At 34.4% G+C, this 23,171-nt stretch overlaps 1 protein-coding gene and 1 pseudogene across 1 annotated transcript; one reads left to right on the top strand and one right to left on the bottom strand.

The window, feature by feature from the left end:
- Positions 1–312: 312 nt before the first annotated feature.
- Positions 313–6,751, top strand: LOC110722250 (annotated as a pseudogene).
- On the bottom strand, positions 5,975–10,245 carry LOC110722275 (pre-rRNA-processing protein TSR2 homolog). Its single transcript, XM_021901551.1, has 6 exons — positions 10,050–10,245; positions 9,710–9,798; positions 9,515–9,616; positions 8,826–9,006; positions 6,490–6,539; positions 5,975–6,112 (listed from the first exon to the last, which is right to left on the bottom strand). The coding sequence occupies exons 1-6, from the start codon at positions 10,243–10,245 to the stop codon at positions 5,975–5,977; spliced, it is 756 nt and encodes a 251-aa protein (XP_021757243.1).
- Between the last annotated feature and the right edge of the window lie 12,926 nt (positions 10,246–23,171).

The raw sequence follows: 23,171 nt of genomic DNA, 5'->3' as shown, positions 1-23,171 counted from the left end.
TATCTACAAAATGCGAGCTTTCAAAAATTGTCAAAATCTCATTAAAAAGAATGAAATATAAGAACACGGTAATTAGGAATTCTATCATTTGAATTTTATTAGGGGTATAGTCGTGTTGTGATGCTTTAAGACAATTAAATCATTTTAAAGAAATGCAGATGTGAAGAATAACCCAATATTGTTATTACACTGAGTAACAAGTGAAATAAACACACCCCATTTCTTTAGAATTTTTAAGATCATACGATTAATTTATCAATTATTCTAGAACGAAAGGAGTCTCAACGCATCTTGATCAAATTCTATCCACAGTCACTAAACTTGGTCAGCTTATCTTTTTTGTCTGGTTGCGCGCCAAATATAACTGAAATAACAGGCAAACCACTATTTTCATTACTCGTTTACAGAGCTCTTTAAAAATGGCTGTTTCTTCATCCCACCATTATTACTCCCCATTTCCTTTCAATTCAATTACCCATAAATTATATAAAAACAATTTCAGTCTTCATTCAATCAAAAACCCAGTTGCTTCTCTTTCTCTCTCCTCCTCAAAACCCCTCAAAAACCCCCAATTTTCAAACCCTAGAATCCCCTTTTCCCTACTTGTAAATAATCTTTGTCAATCCCAAAACCTTAATAAAGCATTATGTGTAATACAAGAACAATTAACAAATCCCAATTTTAATCCAATTCAAGTAGCTGAGGTTGTTGGGTTATTGATTCATTCATGTGGGCAACAAAGAAACCTCGAAATCGGGCGAAAAGTTCATGGAATTGTTTCATCTTATCTTAGTGATGATCTTGTTCTTTACAATCGGCTTATTACTATGTATTCTGTTTGTGGGTTTCCCTTGAATTGTCGTTTGGTTTTTGATGAATTAAAGGTGAAGAACTTGTTTTTGTGGAATGCAGTGATTAGTGCTTATACAAAGAATGAACTTTTTTGATGATTCTATTTTAATGTTCTGTGAATTGGTTTCAAGCACTGATTTGAAACCTGATAATTTTACTTTTCCTTGTGTTATTAAATCTTGTGCTTTGGGTTTTAGGATTGGTCTTGGAGAGGCGATTCATGGGTTGGCGGCGAAATCGGGGTTGGATTCCGATGTGTTTGTGGGCAATGCATTGATTATGATGTATGGTAAGTTTGGGTTAGTTGGAGATGCAGTTAAGGTGTTCGATAATATGTCCCAAAGAAATTTGGTTTCGTGGAATTCGTTGATTCGTGTTTATTCAGAAATTGGGTTATATAAGGAGAGTATTGTTGTCTTTGTGAGAATGCTTCAAGATGAGTGCGGTTTAGTACCTGATGTTGCTACGTTGGTGACAGTATTGCCGAGTTGTGCAAGGGAAGGGGATATTGAAATGGGAAAGATGCTTCATGGTTTGGCTATAAAACTGAGTCTCATTCATGAGGTTACTGTGAATAATGCCTTTGTTGACATGTATGCCAAGTGTGAGCTCTCAAATGCCGCACAAACGCTTTTTGAGGAGAACAAACATAAGAACACGGTTTCATGGAATTCAATCATCTGGAATTTTTCTAGAAATGATGATGCTTCAAAGGCACTTGATCTCCTTAGGGAACTTCATATGGAAGGAGATGAAGTTAGAGTCAACGAAGTCACTATTTTGAATGTGTTGCCAGCATTGTCCCAAAAGTCGCAGATAATGAGCTTAAAGGAACTTCATGGCTACTCATTAAGACGCGAATTTTTTGGAGATGAGTTGGTGGCTAATGCGTTCATTGTGGCCTATGCAAAATGTGAGTCTTTAAGTTCTGCTGAGTTTGTCTTTCATGAAATAGAGACCAAGATGTTGAACTCTTGGAATGCAGTTATTGATGGTAATGCACAATATGGAGATCCGAGAAAGGCTCTAGACTTTTACCTTGAAATGAGATCTTCAGGCTTACATCCTGATCGGTTTAGCTTAACAAGCCTCCTTTTAGCCTGTTCCAAACTTCGTCTTTTGCCATCTGGCAAAGAAATCCATGGCTTTGTGCTTCGAAATGGAATAGATACTGATCCGTTTATAAGTGTATCACTGCTTTCTTTTTACTTCCGGTGTAATAAACCACAATTTTCTAGGGCTTTATTTGATGGAATGATAAATAAAATTCCCGTTTCCTGGAATGCAATGATTTCTGGATATGAACAGTCTGGATGCCCAGAGCAAGCTCTTGACACATTTCATCACATGCTTAAACAAGGAATTAGGCCCAATGCAATTGCAGTAACAAGTCTTCTTGGGGCATGCTCACAGCTCTCTTGCTTGAGGCTGGCAAAGGAAATACACTGTTTTACCTTGAAGGGCAATCTGACAGAAGATGTGTTTGTTAACTGTTCCATCATAGATATGTATGCTAAATGTGGATGCATAGAATTCTCTCAGAGGTTCTTTGATAGCATGACTAAGAAAATTTCAGCATCGTGGACAGCCATGATTTCAGGATATGCAGTTCATGGACATGGAAAGGAGGCATTGCTGCTATTTGAACAGATGCGAATACAGGGATTCATGCCTGATCATTTTACGTTTGTCAGTATCCTTATGGCATGCAGCCATGCTGGGCTTATTGAAGAAGGTCTGGAATATTTCTATGAAATGCATAGTTTAGATGGGTTAATTCCCAGATTAGAGCATTACACTTGTGTGGTGGACATGCTAGCACGTGCTGGCAAACTGTATGATGCAATGGAGCTTATGAAAAATATGCCCATGGAAGCTGATGCTAAAATTTGGACTTCTTTGATTAGTTCTTGTAGAATTCATGGCAATATGGTTTTAGGAAGAATAGCAGCTGAGAAACTGCTACAACTTGATCCAAATAGGGTAGAGAACTATGTTTTAGTATCAAATTTACTAGCACAATCAGGCAAGTGGGATGATGTGAGAAGTGTGAGAGCGAAAATGAAAGAGAAAAGACTTCAGAAAGATGCTGGCTGTAGTTGGGTAGAAATTGGAGGGAAGATTTATAATTTCGTCGTTGGTCATCACATGCTTTCTAAATCAGAAGGGATTCAAAAATTTTGGACTGAATTAGAGGTGAAGATCAGAAAAATTGGTTACATTCCTGATACTAGTTCAGTGCTTCATGATGTGGGACAAGAAGAGAAATTACAAATTCTAAGGGGACATAGTGAGAAGCTTGCAGTCTCCTTTGGCTTGTTAAAAACTGCAGATGGTATGACAGTGAGAATTTGCAAGAATCTGCGTATATGTTGCGATTGCCATAATGCGATTAAACTGGTATCCAAGGTTGTTAACAGGGAGATAGTTGTGAGAGATAACAAGCGGTTTCACCATTTTAAGGATGGGTGTTGTTCATGTGGAGATTATTGGTAAAATACTCGTATGCAAACCTTTCACAATTGAAGCCAAAGACATATCTTTCCCTTGTGAGCAGGGTTGTATTGAACTAAGACTCAGCTCAATCTCAGGTTCTTCAGTGACTAGTTTGTGTTTGGCTACATAAAGAGTCATTAGAAAAAAGTAAGCTTTTTTTGTGATCTTAACGTGAAAGAGAAACGAACCTAACTCAAAATTGCTAAATCTTAAATGAACTTGGCTTTTGGACAGATTTATTAGCTCAAATAAAAGCTAAGTTCAGGTGACTAAATAAAATGAGCTTGACATGAACAAAATAATATGATTGGCTCTCAGCTAGGCTCATATAGACCCATACTTGTGAGAAAGTTTGTTCACCTCCACTAATGCTCTTTAGCCTGAAATTTAAGCTTTCAACCATGTGTAAATTTTACTCATCAAGTAGGTGCTCAAAAATTTATTTTTACAGCGTGACAATTATCTTATCTCATTACCCTTTTTACATCATTGTCTTGTTTCTTTGCAGTTCCCTTATTCCATGTGACAAGTGAGGGTAGCAAGCTACATCTTTGATGGAGATCTTTAGACACCTTTACAAAAAGCAAAGCAAACACAGACAACAAACAGCTCTGGTAATTATTTTTATCATATGGAGATATTAAATAGACTGATGTTCTTACATAAGTTTTGCTAAGAAGAGGGAGTACTGAAATTTTGAAAGAGTCTCATTTATAAATAATTTTGTCATGTTTAGATTAGTTAGTGACTTTTAATGGGTAATCACTAATCAGTCAATGAGGTTTGATATGTAAGAATGCTAAAAAACAGTTAATAAAATTGGCCTGATCTAATTAGCCAGTTTAAAGCTCTACTACTACCCCAATATTCCCAAGCACTACAGATCTTGGAAGAAGATAAAAAGGAAGAAAATTGGAGATTTAAATAATCATACGGCGGCATAATATCCATTGCAGACCTCAGCCACTTTGCCATTTTCTTTGCTTTCCTGCTCTGCTTTAGCTTAAACTGGTAACTTCCCACCTCAGTGCCTCACCCCTCTTATTTGAAGTCTATGTTTGAATGTTTGAATATCATGCTGACTTTTAAAGATATTACTCATTGCTGTTACTAAATGCTGAATCTGGTCTTCTGCAGATTGTGATGCTCTCAAATATTATGATTAAATGGGATACCATTAATTGTAAACCTGGTGTATATAGTGTAAGTACTCTTACTATATTAATGTTTTTCAGATGCTGTGAAGTTCTGGCTATTTTCCCAATTTGGAATGCAAGTACGCACTGCTTGAACTTTTTGAGGACAAAATAGAAGGGCTTCATCTCTCTTTTGTGGTCAGACATTTGTATGTTTAGCTCCACACTCAATAAGCTCTCCATATCAAGTAGCATAATCCATTTATATGTTACCCCAAGCCGTAGATGGCAAAATCATCAAATTCTTTTATTTGCATCATTGTTTGATCATGCTTCTGTCCAGCAAGATCTTTCATTGCAAAATCTTATTTTGTTATTAGTGTTGATGCATTTATCAAAATATGCAGTATTTATATCTCCATCTATTAACCAGTTTGCCTTTCTCTTCTGCCTCAAAAGGCCAATGTAAGCTTCCTAAGTTTCAACAACCTCAGCCCTAGCATGAACTTCGTCCTTTTATAATATCATGTCTGTGAGATCTGATGATATAACTTCAGAGTTTGCAGAAGCTTATTTGCAGCCTTATAATGTTCTTTTTTCTACATTATTACTACAGAGAACTGGTATAATTGACAAGAATGGTACCGTACTCTTATCATTTCTATATGAAATTAAAGTGGTATGTTAAACTGTTATAATGCGCTGAAGTGCATCTAAACATAATTAATGGCCTTTCAATATTTCACCTAAATTATTCTGCTTATCTCAATTTATCAGCATTGCTTATATGTATTGGTGGCTGACTGGCTGTACCAGAAAATTATGTACCAGGCATGGTTGCAGAACAGCTAATCGAGAAGGTACATAGTGTAAGAGGTATGTCTTGTTTCCTTTGTCTGGCTAGTTTATCTGCATCTAATATACATTATTGGCTTTTTTAATGAAAAAGTTTTATGAATGGTGCATAAATTGGATACAGGTAACTTTCCAGAAGATTGAAATTAAGTTTTTTTTATCTATCTGTTGTACCTTTTATAGTGTTTTCTTTTTTGACAAGTTAGCAAATGCCCTCATGGACAGTCTCTTACTGCAATTTTTACATTGATGCAAGAGGTTGATGAACCTTTTGTAATATATTGCCTAATAATAGGTTGTGATGAACCTTTTTTTAATATATTGCCTAATCCTGCTATGCTTTTTCTCATAAGTCGTGACATTCAACATTAATTGCTTTAACAAACAAGACACATTGGCATATCGAAGAGATTAGCATTGTTAATGCTGTTCTTGAAATGTTAGATATACAGTTCGGAATTCAAATGTGATCCTTGCACTTTACCGCTAAATCATGGGCATTATAGTGAAAATCAGTGGTGGCATTATGTTTCTTGATTACTTGTGTATAGTAATTGAACTGCCAACTCAATATAATTGCTACTACTGTACACCTTTGATGCTGTTCGCTTTTGGCTAAGGTTGTGAATGACTAACTAATGTTCTGTATTAACTTCTTCATGCTTATATTTCTCTATTCCTGATGTTGCTTTAGGGTGAGCTTTGAACTCTACATATATACTCCTAAACTGAATACTGCAATGAATTTCTGGGATTTTTCCCTCTGAGCTATTCTGATTAGTAAAATTGTTTCACAGCAGAATTTACAGAAAAAATTTCTTCTGTGTAAAATGAAACTGTTGATACTTGACCATTGCAGACTTGCAGTTGTGTTTGATCATAGGGAAGTTCAATTTGGGGCTGCTGTATGAAAAGATTGAGTTCAACAAGTAGATCATATCAAGGGAAAACTTTGCTGAGCTCAAGTGGCATAGGGGTTACTCTCATTGGGGTGGACAACTCTAAAAACGCTACTTCAGAAGTTAACATCTGTTGAGGGAATCCAGGCAAGGATGGATGGGATCATCTTTGTGACTGGGTGAAGCATCTAACTGCAATCCTACCATATGTATACTGAAGGACTGTTTAGGCTCTCGTTGATGATAAATACCTTCATAATATTGCTCGATACAGAATGAGCTCTAGGATCAGCCATCTCTCCTTTAAACAAAAGTCTTACATAAACTCATTTATATGAAAAATGAAAGTGTAAATCATCAAAGCATTCGAAAATTACTCCGGTGATAGAAAATTTTAGTGGAACTTGCATGTACTCGTTTTATAGCAAGAGGCTATATGCCTATATGGCTATATGTATGTGTAATCAGATATTTTACCACTCTTGGGGTTGTGTTGCGTTCTTTTAGGGAAAACTCTTGGCGTATAGGCCCTGTGTATTAAGAATGCAAATAGGATGTCATTTTTGTAAATAATGGGACTTGAAGGTGAAAAATATAATGACAAAAAGTACCACTATATGTATAATAGTACACAAAAAAAATACTATTAAAATAATTTATACTTTAATGGTACATTATACATGTATATTAGTATATAAAAATATACCACTATACTAAAACAAAAGAGAAAATGTACCACAAAACCCCAGATTGCTATGTACATGTCAAAATACATAGGCCCTATGCGTCTAGATGCACTCTTTCTTTTAGTGCGACCGGCATGTGAATTGTACTGCTATGTTCATTATTCATACTGTAGTCTGTCTTTAATCAGTGATACAACAATGTTATGAGAAAGCACCCTAAGCCCTAAGACCATATAAGCAACTTCTAATAGGTAACTAGTGAGTAAGCTCGGGCATTGCCCCGAGTTTCTACTATTGTAGACTTGCAATTGATATTTTTTTTAAAAGCTTTTCAAAACAACAATTGTTGTTGTCAAACTAAAGTTGAGTTATTCTTGAATATTTTTTTATTATTTTTTAATTGAACCTTGTGACACTTAATTATAGTTAATATTGGCTTAGATGATTTAATAGTTATATGTGTTATAAGAGGTTGAGGGTTCAAACCCCTCTATCCTTATATTTTTATATGGTAATGTTAGTTGCTTGAGCGATGTGACATTATTTAAGTGATGATTTGGCATCATGATATATTGGAAAGATGACATAACGCAACAAAATAGCCATTTTAACCTTCTTAGGAACACCTTTTAATATATTAGTATAGATATGGTGAACAAGACAATATTTTAGAAGCTGTAACATCACAGCATATCTCCATTAATAATCCACAACACTAAAGAGGTCATAAACATTCAACTGTAGTCTACTAATTCCATGGAAGGTCGCCCAACAACATTACATCATCGTTATAAACGAGCAAAGGTAAATCACGCAATATTTTGGTAAATTTGCTGAAAATTTTGATGGTAATTTGGTAGATTTGTTAACGGAGCTTCCAAAGAGAGATGCTAAATATTCAAGGAGAAATTTATTTATTTTTTCTCAACCAAATGTTGTCCTCCATTTAAGCATTACTATTGCACATAAAATAACAAATGTGGTACATCAAAAATCAAAATGTAAATAATTTATAACTTTGCCATTATTTACAAGTTTGTCATTGACACATACAAATACGTATATATCCCCTCTCTCATCTTCTTTAGATCACCTAATCCCAGGGGCAGACCCATAAAGGAACAAGGGGGGACCATTGTCCCCCCACTTTCGGGAAAAAAAAAAACAGAGGAAAAAAAATAAAATTGGAAAAATAGTTATATAAAATTGAGTGTAAAAATAAACAAGAAGTTTGTCTTAGCTAAGTTGGTCGTGGGCTAAAATTAATATGTCAAGGGGCCCAATTTCAGGTTTGCCTATCATGTCCACGTGTCACCATATTATTGGGTTTTGATAAAATAAAACTTTTTTTATGGAGGTGGTAAAAGCAATTAAGTTGTTTTTTAGAGGTGGTAAAAATAAAAAATTTCTTTATTTTAATCAAACCACTCGACTACTCCCTTATTCCTATTTCCCAATCACGAGGCACGAACCACCACCCACGCGACCACGAGTCACGGACTGCAGCGAGCATCTTCGGCAAATGTTTGCTAAGAAATTAACATCACAAAATAATATGGCATTCGAATCCCCCTTGTAACATCACTCCTTTTTTTGGGGTGTTTTATTTCAACCATACCACTCGACTACTCCCTTATTCCTATTTTCCAACCAAACCCAAATTACTTGTATTGTGTACCCGTTTTTTTTTAAAATAGGTTGATGTTAGTTGAATTATCGAAATTGTCCCCCATTATCAAATTTCTAGGTCCGCCACTGCCTAATCCAAACAGAAGGCTAATCGACTAAAAAATAATCCACCAAGTACTGTTAAATAAAAGGAAAAATGCAAAGAATATAAGAAAATGCTTGACCATAAAATACTGAACATCCCATGAGAGACTCAGCCTACTTTCTCTGACCCTTGCTCTTCTTTCGGGTAACAGGAATCCACCCATCCATCTCCATATCTTGGGAAGCAACTTCATTGTTTGAGGAGCTGGCTTGTGAATCTATCATCATACTCGGACCGTCATCATTCACCGTATCATTGTTGTTAACATCATCATCATCATCGTTATCATCATCATCATTATTGATTACCTGCAATCATGACGAGATACAAGATTCAGCACTTTGAAAATACACTAGGAATCTAAGAACACGTTCTCCTCACTATATATCCTTTAAGTGTTGCTTCATCTTATCATTTGCTTTACATGTACATTTCTATAATGTTCTTTTTAAATTGCAGGTAAAAAACTCATGTGTGATTACGGACCTGTTCACATTTACTTAATTTCAGTTCAGTTCACTTCAGCTCTGCTCCAATTATTTCAGTTCAGTTCAGCTCTTAATTTTCCTCTCATAAAATATTTATTTCAGCTCAGTTCAATTTAGTTCCAATCAGTTCAATTCTGTTTAGTTCAGTTCAATTCAGTTCCAATCAGTTCAGCTCAGCTCAACTCAACTCAGTAAATGTGAACAGAGCCAAAAGGCTTACCTCGATCAATCAAGACAAAACCCAACAAAAAAACCTCAAGTAGCAAAAAAAAAAACATGCACAATCTCACCCACAATATATGATACACTATACATGGAGGAAAATTACCGGTACCACATGGCGAATTGGCCTCGCATCCCTGAGCCTTTGAATTGATTGATAGTCACCCTCTAAGCATTCTTCATACATAACCATCAGCTTGTTTGCCACCTATAATGTGTCAACAGAATAATTCTAGATCAGAATAAAGCAATAAACTTATAACTTCAATTTCGATATAATCAAATTGATACAAGAAATAACCTCCTCACATTCCCCTTCATAGTCCATCAAACTCATGGAATTCATGCCATCACAAAGCAAATCTTCTAAATCGAAAATGCATAGAGGTTCTGAGAAAGAGGAGCATTTACATTAGAACTAAAGCCAAAATTAAGAACCCAACAAGAGCTTTTATATCCTCTAAAAGCTTTTATTGACTATATATAAACTCACATATTTGTACAACTATAACTGAAAATAACCTCAAAATCATCTTTGCTATGATTTTCAGTATGATGGCTAAAGCACATAAATGTGAAACATGGCATCATCATCGAAGATTATTACAGAGATATTGCATGAGATGAAATAGCATCTTTACCATTGTTCTTAGGTTGGCAGAAGAAACTGAGAACAGAGTACTCAATAGAGACCGCTTTTTCACGCGAATATAGGCCTCCCCAACCTCCATTCACAGCATCTTGGAGAGCAACCCAACCTGAGAATACAAGTGAAACCCCTTGTTGAAATTGCTTTAGGGCATCTGCTGTTAGCTTTGACCTCTTCGAAGTTTCCATTGTAATTGCACAAGCTATAACAACTATAATTGATTCAGGAATTCAGTTTTGATAAGGATCATTTGTCAGTGGCTAATTCATACATAGATAACACAATTATAAAAAGAACAATATCAATGCAACTAGTATGAATCTATTTCTCCTTCATGTTTTGAGGGTAAGTTTGATTGTATTACTAACAGTGGCAAACTCTTTTCACCTGTACACAAGAGTGTCCAATACAGAAGATAACAAAGGCCGAAGTATACGGATATAAGGATATTAACAAACATAATACTACCTCTGTTAATTTTTATGTGCAACTTTGGAGTATTATTTGTCACATATAAAATATTCTAAAGTTGCGCATAAAAATTAACGGAGGTAATACAACACCGATTATCTACCAAGTACAAATACGAAGTATGTATAGACAATTTAGACATAAAACACCACCAAATGATATTAGCAGACCAGGGAACGTAACAATGTGTTACATCCTACATTAGCAACGAATAATAAACGAAACATATGGCCCTGTTTGGTTTGATGTAAAAGGTTTCATGGAAAATGATTTTTCCATTTTTTCCCAATTTCCTTTGTTTGGTTTGTTAAGGAGTGGAAAACAATTTTGATAGAAAATATTTTCCTTCCAAAAATAAGGGAAGCCACATTTTCCTCTCTCCTCCTTACCTCTTTTTTTTACTTCCCTCTCATTCATCCTTACATTTCCACTCTTATTTTTTATTTTTCTTGGACTTTTCTTGTATGCAACCAAACAAAGGAAAACTAATTTGCAATTGTGTTTTTCCTTGAAAATATGTTTTCCGTGAAAACTAATTTTCCATTGAAAATATATTACATTAAACCAAACGGGGCCATAATCAATAAATCTCAAATTGATTAATCAAGTGCTTCTGCATCTTATGCAATAAATAACTAATCAAGAACAATATGAAACATTTGATGCATTCAAAAATCACAGATTTGATTATTAAACACAACCAACGTAAACGAAACATATAATCAATAAAAAACGCAATATATTAAAAAAAAAAAAATAACGACATTACACAAAGTAAAAGATATAAAAATGGAATCATATCAAATTAAGTAATTCAGCAAATTGAAAAGAAAAAAAAAAGGACAAAATTGAGCAATTGGAAGAAAAACGAAATTCCACGCAAAAAAAAAAAAAAAAAAAAAAAAAAAAAAAAAAAATAATTGATTAAAACAAAATAAACTCAACACAAATAATTAAACCCTAAAATAACAGTAACGTAATTAAGAAAATGAGACTAAGCTAACCGAATTAGTGATGTTTTTCTTGTTGAAGTTGTAATTTGATGAAGTGACAAAATAGTTCAAGCCACAATCCCACTTGCAATCTACCCTAACTCGACTAGGTTTAGCTCTTCTTATTATAACCTACAAATTGCAAGGCTGTGGAATTGAGTGTGCATGACTAAGAAAAACTAAATACCTTTTTTACCCTTTTTTTTTTTGCCTAGGTTTTAGGACGTGGGTTTATGAGTATGGAGTAGAGAATCTCAAGTAGTTGCCTCGGCCACTAGCGGGCTTATAAAGTTACAACTTACAAGCTACATAGTACAATACAATACAGGATTATTAGGTAAAATCTCGTGTCGTATAAAATAATTTTCAATAAGTATTTTTTAAATTAATACTATATTAATATTTTAAATAATATACTCCCTTCATGTTTTTTGAAGTGTTACACTTTGACCGACACATAATTTTAGGCAATTTAATTAACTTAGATAAAATAAGAGGTATGTGAGGTAGTTGGGGTATTAAAAAACTGTAAAAGAAAGATAGTGTGGTTAATAGTCTATTGAAAAATAATGAATGTGAGAGGAAAGATATAATAAAAAAAAAGTAGTTGTGTATTTGGGTGGAGACCATGAGAGGAGAGAGATATAATATTTAAATGTAGTTTTTTGCCAAAAAAAAGGAAGTGTAACACTTAAAAAAACACGGCCGAAAATGGAAAATGTAGCACTTAAAAAAACACAGAGGGAGTATGTTGTATTCATAAAATAGAGCTGTCAAAAGCTTATCCGACCCGAAAATTTTACCCGAACCCGATCATGTCCTGACCTGTTTGAACCTGAGAAATTGAAGATCCGAACTCAATATGACCCAACCTGAAACCAGCCCGAGATCCAAGTTAACCTTAGGATACGTGACCCAAACTCGAACATGACTCGACTTGAGATGACCTGACCCGAACATAATATATACTAAAGAACAACAAAAATGACAAAAAAAAAATCACACTAAGAATAATCAACATGTTACTTTGGCGGAAGCCGATTTGCTTTGATTTTATAAAATCCCTAACATTTCTAAATAAATAATAAAAAAAAAGGAGAGAGATTCGCATTTTATTGTTTACATATTTTTTAAAAAAAAATCAAGAAAATAATGTACGTCAAAAATAAGTTAAGAATATTTGGGAAAGATACATCATCAAATCTTCTCATTATTCTCTATCACATTATATAAAAGTATGTATGTTTGTTTAATCTCACAAAAATCCAACCTTTGCACCCCACCTTCTCCCATAGATCCATTACCTGTTGATGACCGATTTTTGTAAGTTATGTGCCACGTGTCGTCAGTCATTAATTGGTCAATTATTTTTTTAATTATTAAAAAACAAAAAAAATAAAAGGAAAAAAAAAAAACCACCACCAGCCACCTCCCCCAGCCCTCCCACCACCCCAGACACCTCCCCCACTCCCTAACAACTTCCCCCCACCCCCAACCAGCCCCACCATCGGGGTCGTTGGCTTCAGACGATCTCCCCCCATCCCACCCCCACCCCTTGCCTCAACCTCTCCAACCACCAAAACCCCCTACAAATCTAAACCCTAACCACCACGCCAAACACCCTTTTCGACCCTCCCAAACCAACCCGACCCCTCCCCGAACCTCCCCGCCGCCCGCCGACCACAAACCGACAACCCCTGACCCTCCCCGACTTTCCACCCATCCCCACCCTAACCCGACCCAAATTAGCCCCCTTCCACCCAAATCCGACAACCCTCGCCGGTTTTGTGGATCGAGTTTCGTGGATGGCTGGGGTGGTTGGGGTTCTGGGGGTGGTCAGGGTTTAGCCGTTTAGGTGGTTGGTGTTAGGGTTGGGTTTTGGGGTGGTCGGGGTTTAGCCGTTTAGGGTGGTTGGTGTTAGGGTGGCAGAATTGGTGGTGGTGCCTTGGTGGGTTGTTGGAGAGAGAAAGAGAAGGAGTGAGAAGGGAAATTAAGAGAATTAAAAATATATATTTTTTTACCTGTTTAATAGGTTAAAGGTATGGATCTTTAGGTGAAGGTGGGGTGTAAAGGTTGGATTTTTTTTGTCAAACCTCGCAAAGGTTGGATTTCTATATTCCATTTTTCCTAGAATTTTTTTTTCAAAAAAAAAATATAAATAAAAACGACGCACCAAAAGATGACATGTGTCATTGCTGATGTGTCTTTTAACATATAGTTATTGATTGATTGATGTTTACTATTTTACTCATAATATTGTTGTTGTAGGTTTTTTTGTCAATAATAACAATTTTACTCCACTTCTTGTACCTTAGCCTTAAAAAACATTGGATAATTTGCCAATTTCTACCGTAAGTTAATACCACTTTGTAAATTACTACCGCAAATTAAAAAAAATGTGAATTACTACCGCAAAAAATTTTAAGATGTTGCGATTACTACCAAACCCCCATTAAACCCAACTATGACGTCATTATATCCCTTTAACCCGTATTTGACCATGGTTAAGGGCTTTAACCAACCCCCCCAAAAAAGAAAATGGTTTAGGGATATAATGACGTCATGGTTAAGGGCTTTAACCATGGGTTAAAGTAATATAATGACGTCATAGTTGGGTCTAATGGGGTCTGGTAGTAATCGCAACATGTTAAAAATTTTTGCGGTAGTAATTCACAACTTTTTAAATTTGCGGTAGTAATTTACAAAGTAGTATTAACTTGCGGTAGTAATTGGCAAATTTTCCAAAAACATTTAACGCTTGTTGAGTTTTTTTTGTAGTGGTATAAAAGATTCAAGACTATAGAGTAAATATCTACCTTAATATGGGGTATGTAGAACGTATATAGATTTTTTTTTTCTTTTTATTTTCTTATTCAAGACTATAGAGTAAATCTGAGAGCAATTTTAAAACACAAAAGCTATAATTTTGAAGTTGCTTGAACTTGTTATGAGCTGCTGCCTGCTGGTAGTGCTTTTGCCTTTTGGTTGTTGTCTCTGAGTTGTTATTGCCTATATTGTTGCCTGCATGAGCTGGTTCCTGCCTCCTGCCAGCTTGAGGTGTTGTGTTGCTGCCTTTTGTGTTATGAATTTATGATAAGTTTTGTTGCTGCTGTTTCTTATGCTTGCTGTTTTAATTTTTCTTGAATCATCGTTGCCCTTGTCATTTATGTTGAGACTTCAATGTATATGTACTTGCTGGCAGCATTTTTCAAGTTTTAAGTTAAAACAGTCATTGCTCAGTGATGATACGATAAACGTAAATCTGAGAGCAATTTCGAAAAACAAAAATAAGTTCCTGCTGAGTCCCTTCTGCTTATATTATTCCTTGCTTCTGATAAGTTGCTGATCTGTTATTGCGTGTGCTGGTTCCTGCTTGTTGATGCTATTTCCTCTGCTCTTGGGTGTTGTGCTGCTGCTTCAAGATTCTGCTTCAAGATTCTGCTCCCAAATCACTCACATTCTCACTCCTCCCTTCATCTTATCATGTATCATTTTTTGCAACCCTAAACTTGATGATGTTTCAGTTGATAAATCTGAAATCTAATCTGGGTAGTAGTGATAGTAGTTTCATTATGTATTGGTATATGTATTGTGAATTTTAATTAATGAAAATGGTGACTTTTTTTAATTGCTTGTTGATATTACTCTAATTTTAATGCTATTTATCTGCTGGATTTGTGGTAATGTTATGAAATAATTGTGGCTACAGATTTGAGATGCCTCCGTATTTATTAAAATTCTTTTACTTAATATATGGTTTAATTTAAGAAAAGCTAAAAAAATGTGTTTTATAAACATTTTAGTCCTCCCCTTTACAAAATACTTGTATAAGAAAGTTTTATAAAGTGATAATGTGAATGATTGTACGCCTTATTGACTAGTAAAGTAATATTCTAATGCTTATGCCACTTGTGTAACACAATCTCATACATCTCCAATCTTATGTTACCTTTGAGGCTTTGAGTGTTATTGGATGATCATGAATATCTTTATGAAGGAACAATGAAGATAATTTGGGTGGATTAGCATTATTACTGGAATGAAAATGATACAAATGATATATCTTGTAATTAAAATAAATAAGTAATCTGAAACGATATTAATAATGCCGTTGGCCTAGATCTAGGTGATACAAACCTTTGTATAAACCTACGCCTTTTGATTAGATCTACATTTATTAACATTAATTGTATTTACTATTTAGCCATTTAGGTTGTAAATAATTCAATTTGAATTAAGCAGTTTGTAATCGGATCAGTTTAAACAGGTTGCGATTCGAAAACAGTTCGATTTTAACGATTTAACGGGTTATGGCAGTTCAGTTTAGACGATTAGCAGATTATAACGGTTCGGTTTATACGTGCGGTTTAAACGGTTTCGGTTCATAAACGGGTCGGTTTAAACGGTTAGCGGGTTACAAATGGTTCGGTTTAAACGGTTTTTTTTTCGGTTTAAACGGTTTCGGTTTATAAACGGTTCGGGTCATTAACGGGTTTATAAACCATTCGGTTCGGTTTCGTTTCGGTTCGGATTTGCGCAGTTTGGTTTGTTATCGGTTTACGGTCCGTAACGGGTTGACATTCAGCGGTTCGATTCGGTTTCGGTTTGATATTGAACGGTTCAGTTCGGTTTTCGGTTTAAATTTATCGGTTTATAAACGGATCAGTCCGTGATGGTTCGGTTCGGTAACGGGCGGTTTCACGGTTCGGTTTGAAAAGTCCCACCCCTAGGTAAAAGTAGTGTGGGATGAAAGAGGAAATATGTGTGAGAGAGTAGTGGGGACCATGAGAGAGAGAAATGATAAATTATTTGAGTGGGGTTTAAAGTAAGAAAGAGAAATATTAAAGTATAGTATAAAGTTACTATATACTCCGTATAAAAGTGATGCAAATAAAAAAGGTAAGGGAGTATTTTATAAGAAAAAGAAATTAGAAGCTGGACTGAAGTATTGAAATGAACTAAAAATAAACGTAGAAGATTAAACCTAGGGGTGGGACTTTTCAAACCGAACCGTGAAACCGGCCATTACCGAACCGAACCATCACGGACCGATCCGTTTATAAACCGATAAATTTAAACCGAAAACCGAACTGAACCGTTCAATATCAAACCGAAACCGAATCGAACCGCTCAATGTCAACCCGTTACGGACCGTAAACCAATAACAAACCAAACTGCTCAAATCCAAACCGAAACAAAACCGAACTGAATGGTTTATAAACCCGTTAATGACCCGAACCGTTTATAAACCGAAACCGTTTAAACCGTAAAAAAAAACCGTTTAAACCGAACCATTTGTAACCCGCTAACCGTTTAAACCGACCTGTTTATGAACCGAAACCGTTTAAACCGCTGGAAAAACTATATAAACCGAACCGTTATAATCCGCTAACCGTCTAAACTGAACTGCCATAAGCCGTTAAACCGTTAAAATCGAACTGTTTTCGAATCGCAACCTGTTTAAACTGATCCGATTACAAACTGCTTAATTCAAATTGAATTATTTACAACCTAAATGGCTAAATAGTAAATACAATTAATGTTAACAAATGTAGATCTAATCAAACGGCTTAGGTTTATACAAAGGTTTATATCACCTAGATCTAGTCCAACAGCATTATTAATATCGTTTTAGATTACTTATTTATTTTAATTACAAGATATATCATTTGTACCATTTTCATTCCAGTAATAATGCTAGTCCACCCAAATTATCTTCATTGTTCCTTCATAAAGATATTCATGATCATCCAATAACACTCAAAGGTAACATAAGATTGGAGATGTATGAGATTGCATTACAAAAGTGGCATAAGCATTAGAATATTACTGTACTAGTCAATAAGGCATACAAATGTACAATCATTCACATTATCACTTTATAAAACTTTCTTATACAAGTATTTTGTAAAGGGGGAGGACTAAAATGTTTATAAAACTGCATGAGAATAACTAGATGTCTAGATTTGAAATTTATGGTAGAAGAAAATGGGAAACTTTCCCTTCCTTTACATGATCAAAAATTTTACACCCCTAACAGACGGTAAAAGGAAAGCTAACATACTAGAATACTAGTATACTACTATATCCTAAAAACAAAAGGCAGCAGAATCTTGAAGCAGCAGCACAACACCCAAGAGCAGAGGAAATAGCAGCAACAAGCAGGAACCAGCTTACGCAATAACAGATCAAAAACTTATCAGAAGCAAGGAACAATAAGCAGAAGGGACTCAGCAGGAACTTATTTTTGTTTTTCAAAATTGCTCTTAGATTTACGTTTATCGTATCATCACTGAGCAATGGTTGTTTTAACTTAAAACTTGAAAAATGCTGCCAGCAAGTACATATACATTGAAGTCTCAACATAAATGACAAGGGCAACGATGATTCAAGAAAAATTAAAACAGCAAGCATAAGAAACAGCAGCAACAAAACAGCAGCAAGCATAAGAAACAGCAGCAACAAAACAGCAGCAACAACAACTCAGCAGAGACATCAACCAAAAGGCAAAAGCACTACCAGCAGGCAGCAGCTCATAACAAGTTCAAGCAACTTCAAAATTATAGCTTTTGTTTTTTAAAATTGCTCTCAGATTTACATCACTGAGCAATGGTTGTTTTAACAAAAACTTGAGAAATGCTGCCAGCAAGTACCAAAATACATTTAACTATTTAAGTCTCAACATAAATGACAAGGGCAACGATTTTAAAAGTCGTGAAAAATGCTGGCAGCAAGTCTGAAAATAAATGACAAGGGCAACGATTTTAAAAGTCGTGAAAAATGCTGGCAGCAAGTCTGAAAATAAATGACAAGGGCAACGATTTTAAAAGTCTTGAAAAATGCTGCCAGCAAGTCTGAAAATAAAAGACAAGGGCAACGATTTTTCAAGATAAAATAAACCACAATGAGACACAAATACCAGTTATGCAGATGAAGCACTTTCGGCTTCAATCTCTTTACCAATAAGGAGGACGTCTTCCTCAACATCCGCTTGATAACCACGGCACCAATTTTGGGTGGTAACCAATGCCTCAACATTCTTTGGCAAAAGTTTACCCCTATATTTGTTCAAAATACGACCACCCAAACTAAAAGAAGATTCAGAGGCCACCGATGTAATAGGAATGGCCAAAACATCCCTTGCCATATTAGCTAAAATAGGAAGAGAAAAAGCTTGAGATTCCCAATACTTGAGAACATCAAAATGTTCCCCTTGAATTAATCGCGAACGAGGTCATTCAAATATGCCTCAAGATCAGCCAGAGGGCATCTAGTTGAATCATCACATTCGTCATCAACCTCACGCAACTGAAACAGATTTTTTATTATAAAAGTTAAATTATGACATTACAAATAAAAATAGAAGACTACCATTAATATTGAGTATATTGTATAACATAAATACCGTGAAAATATTTTGAGATCTCAACGTGCGATTAGAATTTTCAGATTGAGCTGTGTTTGAAGAGGCAGGATTTCTGCAGCTTGTATTAGATGCAGTAGAATAAAATTTATAAAGGTCATAAAAAGCTTCCTTAATCATCATAATCTTTTCGTCGCATGCCTCATCATTATACAACGAGTTCAACATATGTCTCACTCGAAACAACTTATAACGAGGATCAAGAGCAATAGCAACTGAAAGTATCAAACTATAATCCTCCCAATAACTCTCAAACTTCTCAAGCATAACTGCTGCCATGGGTGCAAGTTTAGGGTCTTTAAAGGCTTGAGTAATAGCGTACTCAATTTTTAAAACACTAACAAAATACAAATTAGAAGTGGGATATTCGGTACCAGAAAATAACACAGTTATATCATTAAATGGCTGAAGGAAATCACAAATTTTTTGAATGGTATCCCATTCATCAGCATCAAGTCTATAAGACATACCCAAAAACCTACTAGTATATAGAATCAAGGCATCCTTAGCTTCTAAGGCTTTTCGGAGCATTGTATAAGTGACATTCCAACGAGTCACAACATCAAGACATAACTTGCCATTAAAAACAGAGTCTAACTCAGACAAAGCATTCTCAAATTGAGTTAATCTAGAATCAGAAGCATCAATATATTTAAAAACCTCACGCAATTTTTCAACACTTTCATGAACTTCTTTTAAACCTCTTTGAACAATAAGATTTAAAACATGAGCTGAACATCGAACATGAAAGAATTTCCCATTACAAGGAAGAGGAGAGCATTGCATTAATTCTTTTTTCAAATATTCAACCATAACATCCATAGAACGAGCATTATCAACGGTCATTGAAAAAGCCTTACCTTCAAGGTTCCACTCTTTAATCAGTTTAAACACAAACTTTCCAACCTCAACACCAGTATGGGGAGGGCCACAATATCTAAAATTTAAAATTTTAGACCTAAGAGACCAACTGTTATCAACATAATGAGCAGTCAAGGTGAGATAGCCTCGGTTAGTACATGCAGTCCACAAGTCACATGTAAAGCTAACTCTACCAGAAACATTAGCCAAAGACTCATGCAACAAGGATTTATATTTATCATGCTCAGCAATAACATATTTTAACATAGTTTTTCTACAAACATGCTGCACCTTAGGATTCAAATATGCATGAAGTTCCCTAAGATATTCATGCTCTACAATATTTAAAGGATATGCATGGAAGATTATAGCTTTAGCAAACTTTTGTAAATAAGTTTTTTTTATCAAATTGTGATTCGTTACCGGACTGGACACCATGCTTTTCCAAACATGCATTAATATGAGCTCTACAAGTTGAAGTACCCGCTCTACCAGATGCTTTATATTCTTTGCCACACAAATTACAACGAGCATAATCTACCTTTTCATTACCTATCGTATTTTCAAAAAAAGTGTAATGCTTCCATATACCTGCGGTTCTTTGACGTTTATTAACAGAAGGATTGATAGTGCCGGTATTACTAGCATCATCAAGCGGGACAGAGGCAGCTTGAGAGCTAACAGTATCAAAATTTGATTGCCTCTCATAGTCAAATTCATCATACTCTCGAGACATGACTGAAACAAAAAAAAAAAAAAAAAAAAAAACAGCATTTATAAGTACCAAATTAAGTGACAGATTCTACTAATAGTGAGAAATTAAGCATGCATTGTCTCATGTGACTAACATATGAGTACATTTTAAGTACTAACTTTAAGCCCAACTAAAAGAATTCTTGACATAAACATTCCATTCTAATCAAAGCAGTCAAAAATGAATTCTTGACATAAACATTCCAGGGCAAGCTCGCTGAAGTGAACAAGGAATGCATAAGTTAACTAGACTTTCCCGCACAGTTTGACTAGGTATCCAGTTACTGAAGATTCTATCATTCTTCACCAATCATATATCCACAAGATAGCCAAAATACAGACCATCAAAAGTCCACCCTTGCTTTCTAAAACTCAGATAAGAAACATGCAAGTGCTTTTAGACAACATCAGGACAGACCCCCACTGATCTAAGTAATTGTACAGATCAGCTGCTATAAGAAGATAGCTAGCTTGGAGTGTGAAAACAAACGGGTTAATGTCTCATTGCAAGCAAGATGCATGTTGCATACATGAAAATGCAGTACATTATTGGTTCTAGATACCTGCAGCTTATAACTGCTATTGACTCTCTACAAGAAAACAGAAAAAAGAAAGGTCTCAATCACTTTGGGACCTTAGACAATCAAATGAATTTGACACCACAGACAAGCAAATAAGAGAGGCAAACAATGGCTTTAGCTAGTTCTCATAGAAGATATAAAGCAAAGGAAATATGCAATCTCTATGAAGATTTATAAGAAGTAAACTCAAACATAGACTAGAACAACAACAACAATAATCAAATACAAAAACAGAAAAACTGTATTAAAAAAAACGAAAAGGAAAAAGTAATTACCTTTGAGTAGTCTTTGACGGCTTGAAGGAGATTTGAAGATGGAGAACTGCCTGAACTGGAGATCAAAAGAAAAAATCAAGAACTTGAAGTAAAAAAAAAAACCGAAACGAAAACGAAAAAAATCGAAAAAATTAACAACAAAATTACCTTGAGGTTTGACGGCTTGAAGGAGAGGAAGAATTGAAAAAAAAAAAAAACGAGAATGGAAAAGTCATAAATAAGAAGTTTAGATCCAAAACAAAAATGAAACAAAAATAAAAACCCTAAATAAAAAAAAGTAAAAAATCGAAACGAAAACGAAAAAAATCAAAACGAAAACAACAAAAATTAACAAAAAATTACCTTGAGGTTTGACGGCTTGAAGGAGAGGAAGACAAAAACAAAAAAAACGACAATGAAAAAGTCAGAAATTAGAACTTAGATCCAAAACAAAAATGAAACGAAAACAAAAACCCTAAATAAACAAACCGAAACAAAAACGAAAAAAATCAAAACGAAAACAACAAAAATTAACAAAAAATTACCTTGAGTTTTGAACTTTTGACGGCTTGAAGCCTTCAAATTGAAGGAGAGGAAGATTTGAAAAAACAAAAAAACGAGAATGTAAAGCGAGAAATCAGAAATGTAGATCCAAAACACAAATGAAACGAAAACAAAAACCCTAATTAGGATTTTTAAAAGTTGAGAAGTTGAGCTTGAGATTCTTGAGAATTTCAGAACGAATGAGTGAGATGAGAACTGAGAAACTGAGAAGTTAGAGAGAGAAACTGAGAGTGAGTAAAACGGTTGAATGGCTGATAGAGTGGGCTTGAGATTCTAGGTTTAGGTTTTACTTGTTCATTTGATCAACCGTCCATATTCAATCTCAAGGATTCTCAACATCTAACCGTTCATTTTTTTTTTTTTTTGTAGATTCCAGAATTTTCATCTAGATCTAACGGTCTAGATTTTTCTTTGTGCTTTTCTAGGTCTTTTTGACCGTTTTTTTTTAATTATTTATTATTATTATTATTATTTTGAAAGATTATTATTATTATTATTGTTAGTATAATTATTTGTTAATATTATTATTATTACTAGTTTACTACTACAGTACTACTATTATAGTATTATTATAATATTATTATAATTATTATTATTATTATTACTATTATTATTATTATTATTATTATTATTATTATTATTATTATTATTATTATTAGTATATTACTTATAAGTTATAAATTGTAAGAAACGCAAATGTTTCAAAATTGAAATTGATTCAATACGACATAGTTAATGACTTAATGAGTTAATGCACATCAATATCTGACATCTCTATATGTATATTATATATATCTGTGAGTCTGTGACTGTATATCAGTATATATAATAAACTAATAATAACTTAATAAGTAATAACTAATAAAGTAATGAAAATCTAACCATTGTTTTTCATGGGCATTCAATCTAACCGTTGTATATTTGACTATTCGTACCTTAGTATTGCATAATGATTTCATCACCACTTTAATTAGTGATTTCGTGATTTCGTCCATTTAACTTATTAAGTTGTTTGAGTTAGTAATCTAAATAAAGTAACAAACTAAATAACGAATCCATTTAATCTCGTGTAAGTTATAATTTATAAGAAATGCAATGTTTGGAAATGGAAATTGATTCAATACGATATTGTTAATGTATATGTAATTATAGATTAATTATTATGTATATCATATCGTACGAATGTACGGTTGGTATCATTATCATACTATCATA

The sequence above is a fragment of the Chenopodium quinoa genome, unplaced genomic scaffold, assembly GCF_001683475.1.
Source record: "Chenopodium quinoa cultivar QQ74 unplaced genomic scaffold, ASM168347v1, whole genome shotgun sequence".
Classification (NCBI taxonomy): domain Eukaryota; kingdom Viridiplantae; phylum Streptophyta; class Magnoliopsida; order Caryophyllales; family Amaranthaceae; genus Chenopodium; species Chenopodium quinoa.
Note: the sequence above shows the minus strand (reverse complement) of the source record. Positions and strands in the feature narration are given on the sequence as shown.

Bases quoted from the DNA above. Each gene is read 5' to 3' on its own strand.
- LOC110722275 (XM_021901551.1), bottom strand. From the start codon at position 10,245: ATGGAAACTTCGAAGAGGTCAAAGCTAACAGCAGATGCCCTAAAGCAA. The intron at 9,617-9,709 runs GTTATTTCTTGT...GACACATTATAG, and splicing joins ATGAAGGGGAATGTGAGGAG to GTGGCAAACAAGCTGATGGT. The intron at 6,113-6,489 runs GTATTTATCATC...TTTACTAATCAG, and splicing joins TATCGAGCAATATTATGAAG to AATAGCTCAGAGGGAAAAAT.